This window comes from Sus scrofa, chromosome 10 (genome assembly GCF_000003025.6).
Source record: "Sus scrofa isolate TJ Tabasco breed Duroc chromosome 10, Sscrofa11.1, whole genome shotgun sequence".
Taxonomy (NCBI): Eukaryota; Metazoa; Chordata; class Mammalia; order Artiodactyla; family Suidae; genus Sus; species Sus scrofa.
In genome coordinates, this window is record NC_010452.4 from 47380441 (window position 1) to 47394838 (window position 14398).

General features: G+C 43.7%; 1 protein-coding gene across 2 annotated transcripts in view; it reads left to right on the forward strand.

Moving 5' to 3' along the window:
- The window catches only part of FRMD4A (FERM domain containing 4A), a 664082-nt gene continuing 654110 nt past the window's right edge, over positions 4427 to 14398 (forward strand). The window contains exons 1-2 of one of the 2 annotated variants that reach the window (XM_021064221.1): positions 4427 to 4767; positions 5200 to 5322. In XM_021064221.1, the coding sequence (XP_020919880.1) occupies positions 5278 to 5322 (45 nt within the window). In that variant the 5' untranslated portion in view covers positions 4427 to 4767; positions 5200 to 5277. Of the gene's footprint in view, positions 4768 to 4899; positions 4926 to 5199; positions 5323 to 14398 lie in introns of those variants that run through there. The other variant, XM_021064222.1, reaches the window with a different exon arrangement.

Consider the following 14398-nt stretch of genomic DNA (forward strand, 5'->3'; position numbering starts at 1 on the left):
TCCACTAAGCCACAAGAGGAGCTCCCTGGAAACACTATCAGTAATCTGGGAGTTCGCATTGTGGCTCAGCGAAAATGAATCCAACTAGGAACCATGAGATTGCGGGATTGATCCCTCCCCTCGTTCAGTGGGTTAAGGATCTGGCATTGCCGTGAGATGTGGTGTAGGTCGAAGAATGGGGCTCAGATCTGGTGTGGCTGTGGCTGTGGCGTAGGCTGGCAGCTGTAGCTCTGATTGTACTCCTAGCCTGGGAACCTCCAAAGCCAAAATAAAGAAATAATCTGGGACAGTTGTAAGGGGTATCATGCATCATTGTCCTTTGTTCTGCATCCAGTGTCTTGAAAAGTGTTGGTTCATATGTTTTGTCTGCTTTTTTTTTTTTTTCCTTGCTTGTTTTGCATGGGAGGGTATACTTGGTCCCTGTGTCCATCTTGGCTGGAAGCAGGGGTTCCTTCATATCCTCTTCAAATACAGATATTTACATGGTTGCTGTTAGAGTATATGTGTCATTGTACAGTCAAATAAACATTTTATCTCAGGCAGACAGTTTCTGGATTTCTAAATAGTTTTCGTAATTGCCCTTTTAGTAGCTGCAGAATATTCCACAGTGTGCCAAATTTATTTGAGAGCAGTTTATTCATTAAAGAATGATTGATTCCAAGAAAGAATTTCAGATGGATTTCTGACAAAAAGGCCTACTAAATAAGAGTAATACATGATGAATTAAAAGGAAAAACAAGGTTGAGAAAAACCAGGGAAGCTGTAATGCCAGCTATGATAATATCTGCTCTAATTGAAAGTAAAATTAGGCTTTGGGTATTCTGACAGCCAAATGTGCCAACTGTGACTACTTCCATTACTTTCATTGCCCAAATGTAAAGGAGGCTTAAGGGGAACTAACAGTTACTGAAAGCCTACTATGTGCTGCTTAACCAAAGGTCTAATAATACTTGACTTGATTTTTGCTTTCCCCTCTTGGGACCTACCCTGAGTCAGAGAGCAAATGACAGAATAGGCTTTCTGATTTCCACGAGTAAAATAGCATAGCAGGGACTCTGAGGCTAAAGCCATTGATCACATGGGCTACCTCATGGGGGACATTTTCCCTGTACTAAATTCCAAGAGAAATTTCTCTCATGGGGCAATTTATACAGGCGACCATGCGCGACCCAATCATCAGAGTCTACCCAACAACTTTATATGAAGTACAGACGAGGTTTTGTATTACTGGCTATGTTTTTAAGTGACTTTTGGTGAGTGTAGTGTTAGGCTGCCTTCCATTGAGGAGCATTTAGGAAGAGCTAACTAAAAGGAATCATGTAGCTTTCTTGGGATGTAAATTAGCCAAGGATGGAACTTACTTAGAGGAAAGCATTGCTTTCTCCTTCTGCTTCTGTGATCTTGATTGCTCTTGAATAGGTTTTGAAAAGACCTAGATAGCTCATATCTCACTGTTTGTTTGATGAGGGTTTATTTTTCATGAATTGACTCCTCTTCCTCACAGACTACTCCACACTCCTTCCACTGTGATGTCTAGGTCCCTAACTCTACTAAGAGCTCCAGGCATCTTTGTGCAGGGGCCATTGTCACTGGAATTCTGGTATTCTCCTCCTCTACCTCTCTTAGATTGCTAACTTTCCTCACAAACTCTGCAAACCTTCCTCTTCCTCCAGGGTGCTCTCCTTGTCCTTTTTTACTGTGTTTAACATTTTAGCGATGATCTTCATTAGTGCCCAGTTTAATTTATTCAGCACCTACTGCTCCGAGCTTGATGCTCAGAGCTACCGTTCACAGAGAGGAATGGCACCTAGTTCTGACAGCGGGTTGTTCACGCTTTAGTAGAAGGACAATAAAGGAAAATGAATTATTTTCATAAAAAACAGTAACTTCAAAATTATACAAACAAAGAAAATTTGAATGCCCGTGTGGAAAAATCAGGACATAATGCATGGAGGATGTAACTTTTGACCCCGAAAATCATTCAAACATACACTTTCACCAGACTCAGTTTAAGCCCTCCTCAGACTTGCTCAGCCCCCTCATGACCTTAGGGATTGAGCTCTTTGCTTGGTGGGGAGCCCGGCTGCTGCCACAGTCACTTTACTTCTTGGCACTGCCTGTTGTCCCAGCACCCCCAGAGTGTGGGCCAGCTCCCATCACATGCACTGAAGAAAGAGCCTCTGCCAATCCAGGCCCCATGTCCCATCTGACTGCCCACAAAGGCTGTGGTGTGTCCCTCCATTTCTGGGCTCAGATGTCATGCCTTTCTGTTCCTGGCTGCCTGGGGGATCTGGCCAGGTAACTCTGACGTATAAAGGAGCTCATGACCTGTGGAGTCCATTTGACCAACAAGAGTTAGCTGATGGGCAGAGGCAGGCTGGTAACCTCCCCTGTCTTCCTCTCCTTGATGGACTCTCCCAGGGAATAAAGTTCCATGCCTGTCTGGACACCCCTCCTCACCACTGAGCCTGTGCACTGTGACCAGCTGCATCAGTGCCACCTGGTACCCACTCTCAACCCTTCTCAGCTTCTTCACTCTTGCTGCCTTGAGATGACACCTTCCAATAATGTCTTCACACGTGAGATCTGCTGCAGGCTTTGTTTTCTAGATTCTTTCTAGGGCAAAGATTCAGGGTGAGGCTATCCAAGCAGAGTACAGAGAGAAGATGGTAGGTGTGCCGAGGTCCAACATAGGTGGTTGACACAGAATCTCTCACCCTAATGTGTCCTGGGCTTCTCCACACCTGGAACTGCTTCAGCCAGGCCGGTTATGGGGTACACCCTCCCTCTGCCCATGCACACCCTTTGCAATAGCACCAGTATCCCCCTTTTCCCCTTATTCTTTCTCTATTTTCCAGGTATGTAGTCCATGTGGGATTGTAAACCAGAAGTCAGAAAAAAGACATTGTGCTTATTCCTTAAGTTCTAGCTCAAACACAGTGACATTCTTGAAGCCAAAAGTAAACTCTCTCTGCTGCCCGAAGTGTTTTTACATCACTTTATAGCATTTATCACACATTGTCTTGTATCATAAATGATTCTTGGGTATCATCACATCTACCAGATGAAAAGCTCTTTGAGGGGAGAGATCATTTTTGAGTTTTGTACCTTCTGCAAAGCTTATCATAGTATACAGCACGCAATAGGCACTCAGTTAAATATACTTAGCATCCTATCCATGAGGTTAAGATAACCCTGTAGAGATGCATTCCTCAAACCATCTCTACTATCGTTAAATTTGAATTTTTCCATGAAACCCATCAGCACATCTGGAATGTTCTCACAGCTTGATGCAAAGCCACACTCGTGTGACTCAGATCCTGCTGTGTATACCAAGCACCTGAAGGTGGGGAATGATTCTCAGAGGTTCCTGAGGTCGAGGGTATTAGAATCTAATCCAACAACATGGAAGGGAGTTTGGGCCCACTGAGCTACCATACGGTAAATGACGAGACAAACTTTTCATTCATTCAGGTAATATTTTTGAGCACTTACTTTGTGCCAGGCATTGTGATGATCAAATAAATGATTTTTAAAGTATAAATTATATAGGGGTAGCAGCTGTACTTGTCCATAGGAACATAAGATTACTCATTTCTTCCCCCCAGTTCTTATTTAAAGAATTCATTTCCAGGGGAGTTCCCGTTGTGGCGCAGTGGTTAATGAATCCAACTAGGAACCATGAGGTTGCGGGTTCAATCCCTGGCCTTGCTCAGTGGGTTAAGGATCCAACATTGCCGTGAGCTGTGGTGTAGGTCACAGACGCAGCTCGGATCCCATGTTGCTGTGGCTGTGGTGTAGGCCAGCGACTACAGCTCTGATTTGACCCCTAGCCTGGGAACCTCCATATGCTGTGGGAGGGGCCCTAGAATAGGCAAAAAGACAAAAAATAAATAAATAAATAAATAAATAAATAATTGGTTTCCATGTTCCTATACTTCTTGCATGTAGTGAATTCCAAGTAGGAATTTTTGGAGTCATTACAGCAGGAGAGTAAAGGAAGAAATCAGAAAAGGACATGAAAATCTCTGGCCAGAAGTATTAGTAATTGCTATTTTTAGTTGAAAAAGTGGACTCCATAAGAAGGTAGAAGCTTGGCTGTGCTCATAAAAAAAAAAAAAAAAATAAGATTCTTTAATTTCCTGAAATCTTTGACTCTGGGAAGCCTTTGGAGCCAATTATTATATAACAAGACTGGGCAGACTTCCTTTTTTTTTTTTTTTCATTGACATCTTCCCAGCAAAATGCTGCATGATATGATTTTCAAGGCTAATTTGCTTTTTTGGTCTTAAGCAGTGTCCTTTGCTACAAATTAGCCTCCCATGCCTCCCTGAGCTGGAGAGTCTCCTTCAAAATCCTAACAGGCAGCCTGGTGGAGAGATGGGAGGGAGGGAGGGAGGGAGGGAGGCAGGGCGGGAGGGAGAGAGGGAGGGAGAGGTAGGGTGTCTGCTGTGTACATGTGCTCCAGGCAGGGAGATCAGCACGCTCATAGAACAGGCAGTGTAATTACATGTTCCTCGGAAGTATGTTCGACCCACGGGGAACTCTGCTTGCCCGCCTACTTGGGGAGGAAAAGTAGATTTGGGGATGGTGGAAGGGGTCAGTTCCTCACTGACTTCCTGCTTGGTTAGGATGGGGGCATTTGCTGATCTCCAGTGACAGCCTGCTGCTCATGGTCAGGCTCCACTCTCTTGCTACCAGATACTTGATTTTGCAAAAGGGACACACCTTTCTGCAGGAAAGAAGACACTGACCAGATTGTGAGCGGTAGGTTTGACATCCTGCGTGTTTATGCAGCAGAACTGCTGAGAGATGCGGAGAAGGCGGGGGCGGGGGGGGGGGGGGAGTTACCCAGGCTGGTTGATTTATCTGCACTAGGAAATGTTCTATTTAATTGTCAGTTAAGAGTTGCTGCCTAGGCTAAGGTATCCGCGAAGCATCCTATTTTCTAATATTTTATATTTGTGTTTGATGTGGCTTCTGTGCTTGTGCAGCTTAGGGAAGCTAGGCAGGGCTCACCTTTAAATAACCTGCAGCTTTCCATTTTTCCTTTTTTTCCCCCTCTCTCCCTAAGCACAGACTCCCACCCCTTCTTCCCGACATCCCCCTGACCTCCCCCACCACCCCACCTGAAACGTGGCCTCTCCTCGTCTTGAGCCTTCGCACCCTGAGTCTGGGTTTCTGTCTGTTTTGCTGCAGGTTTTTGTGGATGCTTTGCAGTCACCCAGGGCCCAGGCGGACTGACTGCAGGAAGCTTGTGCATGGGAAGCAGAGACCATGGCAGTGCAGCTGGTGCCCGACTCCGCGCTCAGCCTGCTGATGGTGAGTGCTGGGGGGGAGGTGGGGCCCAGGCAGCGCCCAGCTCCAGCCTCTCCTGCATCACACACCCTGGGCTGCCGCCCGTTGCTGCTGCTGCTGCTGCTGCTGCTGCTGCTGCTGCTGTTGCTGCTTCAGTAGCAGCAGACATGCTCACAATTGCTCTGCTTTATCCCACAGGCTCTTTTGAAATGATTTCTGGGCTAAGAGTCTTAGCCATGACAAAGCACTCCCAGGGAAAAGAAGTATTCGATTTGCCATTTTAGAAACTTGTTGCTTAACGCTATTTTGAGAGATGTGCTTGAAAACAGGTGCTGAGAGCCCCTGGAAATAGATTCCCAGCAACGCCTCCCCCTGGCTCTCAGCATCCTTTCCTGGTGCCTTTTGTATCTAAATCGAGGTGATCATGTTTGTTTGTTTGTTTCTGTCTCCTCCTGGCAACTGTGGAGTTGTTCACCCACAGGGTGATTGAATAGGATTTTCTTTCTAGGTGCCTATGTGTCTGCTCAGATTTCCCCAAAGAAGCAGCCGGGGGGCTTGGCGTTGGCCTTTTGTCACACTTGGGCTGCAGAATTGGAGGAAGCTTATTTCCACAATTGCTTGAGAGACCCTGGCAGGCCTTGTATGCATCACAGACCTACTTTAAGTTGCTCTGTGATTTCCATCATATTAAGAAGGCCTCTGTTCTTAGCATATTTAAGCACACAAGGTCAGTGGCATCGCCTTGGTTTACCCTGACTGACCTTTTACTAGACACCAGGTTCAGAGTTGGCTTTTGCGGTCCTGATGCTCCACCCTCCTCCTCACCCAATGACCCACTTGCCTGGGTGATGCTGAGGGAGGCAGCCCCTTGGGGTATGAATGGATCTCACAGTTACAGGGGCGATTTCACACACACACACACACACACCATAGTACTTCCACTATGTATATTGACCTATGTTTTGACTGAGAAAGGGTGGTGCCACTTTGTGAGATCTGGGGCGTTTATTAAGGCTGCTCAGAAGAAGAGCTGGGAGTGGGAGAGCCTGTCTACTGGGTGGCCACCCGGTCACGCTAACAGACCTTGGTTCTGTAGTATCCCCAGTGTCATTGAGGCTACAGAGGTATTTGAAATGTTTGAAATCTCATGGGCCTCTGCTGACTTAACGGTTTCACTAGGGGAGAAGGACTGGGAAGAACAAAAGTTGTTTTCTGGAAAAAGTGCCCTTTTTGTGTCTTCCTTCCCTCTTAGATCCTATTGTCTGATGATGCTTTAATCTCTATTATCTACCTGTGGTCATGTATGTAGATGGGGTTCTGAGTGTTTGTGACTAGGGCAGGCACCAGAGTCACTGTGAGGACTCCTGGGAAGCTGACAAGTCTGGGCTATATGCAAAAAAAAAAAAAAAAAAAAAAGGCTTACACGAAGGTATGCATATGCATCTTAGCTAATGTTGTTTCAATGATACAGAAATAAATCCTGTATTAAGTTAATACAGAGAAGAAATGTGTTCTTGAAAAGTGGCCTGCCTAGACCTCCCAATTTCTGCTCTGAATTCTCCCCTGTGCTTCTGAGCACTTGGATAAGGTGTCTGTTTTACTGGGAGCCCTAGGATACATCCTCAGTACCCAAGCAGCTCACCGACTTGGTTCAGCTGCCCCTGCTGCATACACACCCAATTTCTCCTATTCCTGGGGTTCCCAGATATTATGGTTGCCGTCCTTGGGGTCTCTTCAGCTCAGACTTTATCCTCTGTCAGCGGCCTCTGCCCTCTGATCTCTCCCTAGCTCTCACCTCCTGCCTGGATTAAAGGATTGCCTGCATGTCTCACTCGGGAGCTGTGGGAAATAGCTCTTGACACCGTGATGGACCATTAGATTAGAGAACCCTGGAGCATTGTGTGTAATCAGAGTCAATGCGTGTTTTCCGGTTCATGTATGGTTCACAGGAATTTTCCCCTCTGCCTTCATTGCTTTTTTTTCATTTTCGAGGGTAAACCTTAAAGGAATTGTTTCCCTGGCCTACTACAAAATTTATAAGCAAGTCAAGGAGAAAAGAAAGGAGAAAAAAAGGTGAGTCAGTGGAGTTGCTTTGGCTGTGAGTTCAGGGAAGGAAGCTGTAAACATGATTATTTATTAGCTAATCAGTCAGCCAATCAGTTCTCAGTATTTATGGAGTGCTCACTGAGTGAGGGAAGTAGCATGGTGTAAGACCAAGAATGGGAGCTTGAAAAATACCCAGTTTGGGGAAGGTGCTTATCTGGTTGCCTGATTGCAATTCTGGTTCTGTACCATAGAGTCATTGGGCTGCAGGGAATCCTGGAGAGATGGGGGTGTGAGTGTGGGGTGTGGGTGGAGTCAGGAAGGGGTGGAGCATATGGCTATGCCCCTTGCTTTTGGATGAGGAGGCAGCAGAGGTTATGTTCAATGTAGAGTGTAAATGATTTGGAGAAGAACATGTTTATTTGGTTATGGAAGCAGCAACAGAGCCTAGAGTTGGAGAGCCCTGTGTTCTCTGCCCAGCTTTGCCACTCACTAGGTGATCCTGGACATGTCACTTCCTCTCTTGGTGCCTTAGTTGTGTCATGTGCTAACTGAGGGGGTCATACTTAACACTAGAGTCCTTTTCAGCTCTGTTAAACATGATTTGAGACCTCTAGGAATGGTATCTAGAGTATGACTCCTAGTGTCTTATTCAGCCCTGTATCCTATTTGCACCCATGAACAATGGATGCTACTGTTCATGGGTACAAATAGCACATGAACAATGGTGCCTTTATGTGGAAATGTGTACCTATCCATGTGGCCGTTATGCCAGGGCAAGTAGGTTTCATAGTATTTACCAGAATGGGTGATTCTTAGGATTCACAGGGAATCTGCTGTCAGGAGTCCTTCCACACAGGAGCCTAATTTATGCTATTGAACAAGAACAGCTGACTTTTGAGAAGTAACTAAAGTGACCTTCCAACCTGGTATTGGGTTTGGGTGTCTGGGAGGAGCCCTAGGTTGTGAGCAAGCCCTGATTCTCTTAAGGTGGGAGGATTTCACTAACGCTTTCAGTGGGTGTTACCATGGCAGGTGATGAGCATCTGTGCAAGATGAAGCACCTTAAACAACCAAAGAAGAGTAGTCTTGCAGAGGATGGGTGCTGATAGTGGAGACAGCCTCCCCTGCTGTGGAAAAGCCCATCTTTGTGGAAATCTTGGGACACAAGAAAAGATACTGCTACATGCACCACGCTGTTGCACTCCTCTGGCCTAATATGACTAATTGTAGAGCAGGAATCCCTTCACTGAGTGTCATTTGCTGAAGTCACATGAGTTTGGGAAACATTGCAAGGGTTGGAACATACCAGAGCCAGGGATTCGTTGATTATGTCCTTAGTGACAAGGTAGAGATGCATTACCAAGGTGGTATTGTGACATTTTGGTGCTTAGATTCTGAAGGCTCATACAATGATTAAAATGATTTTTAATGTAAGTTGACTGGCTGGGTAATTATGTACATTCTGCCTTTTTGCAAGCAAAGTGTCTTTATATACATTATCTCATTTAATCCCTTCAATGATCCTATTTTAAAGAAAAAAAAAAAAAGGATCATCAGAAATTTGGGAACCTGTCAGTGGTCACACATCAGAAATTGGTGGTGCAGAGTCTCAAAATAGAGATCCACAGACTAAACCAGTGCTTTCTCTGCTCCTGTCTCAAAGCTTGAGTAATTGGCTACCAGGAACTTCTAACACTTTGGATCAGTCCCTCAAGGAGGCCTCACCTCAGAGCCCTTCTACTTTTTCTGTGTTTCTAGGGAGGTAGTCCTGTATTCCTGGTTATCACTATTCTTTTCCATGTAGATAGGTAAAATCAAAAAGTGATACTGCAAGTATGGCTCAGGACATCTGGTTTGACTGTAGCAAAATTAATTATTTTTATTTCCATAAAAGACTTGCTATCTTTTCCAGGTACAGTTTCTCTAGGTCTCAGTTTCTAAGAAATTGCCAAGAGTCGTGTTTTACAATAGAAAAATTAAATATGTAAAAACTAAATTCATAAGTCAGAGAAATTGGTAGATAGTTATGCTCAGTGAATAAAGGGTGTGAAATAAATTATCTTGAAGATACTTTGCATTCTAAAAATTTGATTTTGCATTTCCAGGATTCTCTGGAATAGAGTAGCTCTTTAGGATGTTTTGAATAGATTCCAGTTGATAAGCTGCTGCCCTGTGACTTTATCTCTCTCATTTCATTTCGTTATAGTCTCTCCTATCCTCAGCCATTTTCATCATTTGGACATTTTACATTTTACTTTTTAACTAACGAACAAATATTTCCTGAATATCTACTCTGTATAAGAATACAGGAGTTCCTGTTGTGGTGCAGTGGAAATGAATATGACTAGTATCCACTGAGGATGCAGATTCTGCCCCTGGCCTCACTCAGTGTGTTAAGGATCTGTGTTGCTGTGAGCTATGGTATAGATTGCAGAGGTGGCTTGAATCCCACGTGGCTGTGGCTGTGGCTGTTGCGTACATAGCCGCAGCTACAGCTCTGATTCAACCACTATCCTGGGAACCTTCATATGTTGTGGGGTTTTTTGGTGTTTTTGTTTTGTTTTTTTAAAGAATACAAGCCAATTACTGGCTTTAGCAGACTTAGAATCTAATTGGAGAGACAAAATAGAGACATGTGGAGACTATATTAGGAATTCACAGGACAACTTCAGAATCACGTGAGAACTGTGATGAGACAATGCATAACCCATCACTGAGTGAGCCCTGGGGTGCGCTGAATGTCAGAAGGGACCAACTGGTTAAATTGAGTAATATGTTGAGGGATGGATGAATTAAGAGAGCAGTTTGGAGGTGGGGAGAGTGAGTGAATTACAACCAAGTCTAGCTTGTGTTTGGGAGGTGCAGGGTCACCTGGTTTGCAGAGAGTTCCTATAAGTGACAAAGTGTTACATGGTCAGAAGGACAGGTTTGGGATGTGACCAAGGTTCTAGTTCTATTACTGTAAGCTAATTTTCATCTAAATTTAACCACTGAGAGGTCTCTGTTCAGAGTTCTAACTAGACCACAGATTTTTCTCTAGATCCCTGTTGGCACAGTGCGTAGGATAAAACTGAGTTCTGTCTTAATGAATCTCTCTCTTGAGTTAATAATAATCCTTATGTTTTTCAAAGTGCTTTTGGTGTCTGTTGTCTTACTAGACGTCTTCTACAAGCCAACAGGACAGGTTCTCTAGCTTTCTTTTATATGATGAAATTGAGACTCAGAGAAGTTAAATGACTTTCTCAAGATGATTCAGCTAATTGGTGATGAAACTGAGATATTACCCAGGTTTCCGTGAGAAAATATTTCTCAATATTTCCAAATTGAGGTATTGAGGTTTCCATGATGGTTAACTCATGCATTTGGAAATGTGATGTTGACAGCCTTTATGGAGATTCAGAGAATAATACAGAATGTAGCCATGAAACACTGTACATGGAGTGGGACCATCTAAGCATGGAACCTCAGGCAGGGACCCTGAATGTTCTGGTCCACACGTGTGACAGGTTCTTAGTGTCATTTATCTTTCTGGTTTAGTTAAAGTAGAATAATTATCCAAAAGTTTCTGGGAAATGTCATGCCACTGTTAAAACTAAGGCAGTAGTAAAAATCCTTCTTATCCTCAATTACCTAGTATCTAAGGTGCAATTTCCTGATGGGTATATCTGAAATCTTGGTATTCACAATTTTTGTCATTACTGTTTAATGCATAAATTTATCTGTCTCAGGGGTGAAATTTGAAATCAATGACAATGAAACCACCTCCCTCAGATCTTTGTTTTTTTTTTTTTTTTTGATGAATACATTTGAATTTCATTTTATGTCAGAACCGTCTCTCTGGTTGTGACAGAGACATACGCAAACTAGCACTGGCAAAGAGGGAAGGACACTGATTGATGTAACTGGGAAGTCCAAGAAATGAAGCCGCTCCAGGAATAGCTGGATTGAAGACTTTGGGTGATGTCCTCAAGACCCTGTTTCTCTGGCTCTCCCCATGTCTGGATTCTACTTTGCTATGTGTTGACTTCAAGTTCCGGCACATTGTTCCCCTGGCAGCCCGGGGGGTTACTTGTCCTTAGAGTGAGTGAACTCAGATAAATGAACAAGGCGTTACATACACGTTCCTCTGTCACCATCTCTTTGGCCCTGTTGAATAATAGGTTTGTCCCGGGCCAGACAGTGGGTCCAGGGATGGGTTCTTTGACCAAGCACATAGGCTTCTATCACTGGCTGAATCCAAGGCAAGAAAAGGGGTCCGTCTATTGACCAATAACTCGGTCTGAATTACATAGAATGGGAAGGGCAGGTTCCAAAAGACAGAGAATTGTTTTACCAGAAGAGGGGAAGGGATGTCACAAGGCAAAACCAAGACAAGTCCATTGTAATGATCATTGTACCTTGTATACCATTATGGGGCTCCTATAAAACTAGTCAGGGAGGTAAAGTGTCAGTGAACCCTAAATCATAGGTTCAGCTTCTCTCAAAATAATGATAAATGGAAAAGCCTGATTGTCTAAATAGTTTATGCTAGGTTGAACAAGTCTCACCGTTTATAAAGTGGGGTAATAATAGTACTACAAAAGATTTGGAATAATTCAGTGAGGTGTGCATGCAAAGTAGTTAACACTGTTTCTGGACCAAAGTCAACACACAGTAAATACAGTCATCCCTCAGAATCTCTCAGACACTGGTCCTAGGACCCCTGCAGGACCCCTCAAGTTCCTTATATAAAATGATGTAGTATTTGAGTATAACCTACACGCATCCTCTCATGTACTTTAAATCATTCCTAGATTACCTATAATACCTAACACAATCTAAACGCTATAGAAATTGTTGTTACACTGTATTGTTTAGAGAATAATAGCAAGAAAAAGCCTGTACTGTTCACTACAGATGTAACTATTATAGGCCTAACTACATAGTGCATGTCAGCAACAGTGTTATATTACTAGGGATTGCTTTCATTTAGTGACCTGAAAGAGAAATACACCAAATAAAACACAGAATGTTTAAAATACAAATAAAAATAGATAGTATAATTTATAAATTAAAAAATATAAATTGCCATGTCTTGGCTATTGTGAATGGTGCTGCAATGAACTTGTGGGTATGTGTGTCTTTTTTAAGGAAAGTTTCATCCAGATATATGCCCAAGAGTGGGATTGCTGGGTCATATTGCTGTACAGTAGGAAAAAAAATAATGTATTAGGGAAATAAAAAAATTAAAAAAAATTTAAAAATATATATATAAATTTATTTTCTCTCTTTCACACCCCCCCCAAACCCTTGTTCTTCTCCCTTGATAACCCTTATGTGATGATGATGATGGCAATGCTGCTGGTGGTGGTGGTGATGATTGCTGTATGGTACTTAAAATGCTGATGTGGTGAAGTGACAAGGTGTGTGGGCTATAGGTAAGTGATGAGACACCAGGCTAACTTGAACCTTCTCACAGAATGTCAGAAGGATTATCTTTGTTGGAAGAACTGCGTTCCACTTGTAGATGTTGATGCTCTGGGGGAAGTCAGTCATACTAGTGTCAGGATCTGTGGGGATTGAGGACTCAGGATCCTCAAGCATCGAAGGTTGAAGCTTCACAGTTGCAGATGCTTTCATTAGAAACGTGGTTATAGGAAGCCGTTTCTTCTTTTCTTTGCATCAGTACACAAATGTGGTGGTTGTAGCATGGTGTTATCCCTCTGGTGGCATAGAAGCTTTATTCCATTGAAGGATCATGCTCAAAAATGATGTCCTCTAACACTTGCACCTGTTGAAAGCATGTTTCTAATTTTTCAAGTATCCAAATTGATGGCTCTGCCTCCACTAAATGTTCTGCATCCTCCTCCTCCTCCTCATCATCATCTGTAGAGGATTTTAGCAGATCTTCAAGGTCCTCATTGGTAACAGTTTCTCTGCATTCTTCTGCATGTTTCTCAACATCATCTCCAATCATGTCAGGAAATCCTTCTCCGCTAACTTCCTTGGCAACATTCATGGTGTTCCTGATTTCTTCATTAAGAGTAAGGAAGCCCCTGAAATCACTGACCACCTCACTCCATAATGGCTTCCAACATGCATTGAGTATATCAGGCTTTAGGGCTTCGACAGCCCCTGTAATGGTGAAGCACTTCTGTAAATCCATGATGCTGTTTTCAGGTTAGCATCAAGGGCAGCACCGCTCTTCCTGAAGGTGAGGCAGGTGTAAGCTGCCTTAATGTACTTGATGATGTCTTGATCAAGTGACCGCACCAGTGACATAATATAGGAGTCAGGAACATCATTTCCACATTCTTGTTGGCAAAGCAGAGAGATTGAGGGTGGCTGGGAGCATTGTTGGTTATGAGAAGGACCTTGAATGGCAGCTCCTTCTCTTCAAGGTATTTATTTGAGTCATGAGTGAACCATTGGTGAAATCATTCCAAGGACAAGATGGCCATTACCCAAGCCTTCTTGTTGCATTGCCAGAGCAAGGGCAGGCAGTTTTCATTTTTGTTCTTACAGCCCTGAGGATTGTTTGCTTGTTTGATCATGTGGCCTGCTGTGTGGCCACATGGCGCCAAAATAAGATGGTCTTTCCAGACTTTGAGCCCCAGGGCCTGCTTGGTACTGGCACTCATGGATGTAGGTGGGGTTGGGCATCTTCCCCCAGAATAAGCCCATATTGTCACAACTGAGGACTTCCTCTGGAAGGCAGCCTTTCTCCTCTGTGAGTTACTTGAGCTCCTCTGGGAATTCTGGTGCTGCCTCAGCATCAGAGAATGATGATTCCCCCATGATGTTTAAATCATTGAGGCTGTAGCACTAAACACAGCCAGCCATCCTTCACTAGTTTTAAACTCCTTCCTCCTCTCTGCCCTCTTCCGATGGTGCTTATACAGGCTAAGTGCTTTTTCACGGATAATTTTGCCATCAACAGGTACGTGTTCCTGTGACACGTCCTCTAGCCACACACTTCATGCCTTCTCAGTCTTTGCAAGCACTTTATCACCAACCAGAGACCTGGTTTGTGGGGGCAGTACAAAGGTTACCACGAATTTCATCTTTTTTCTGG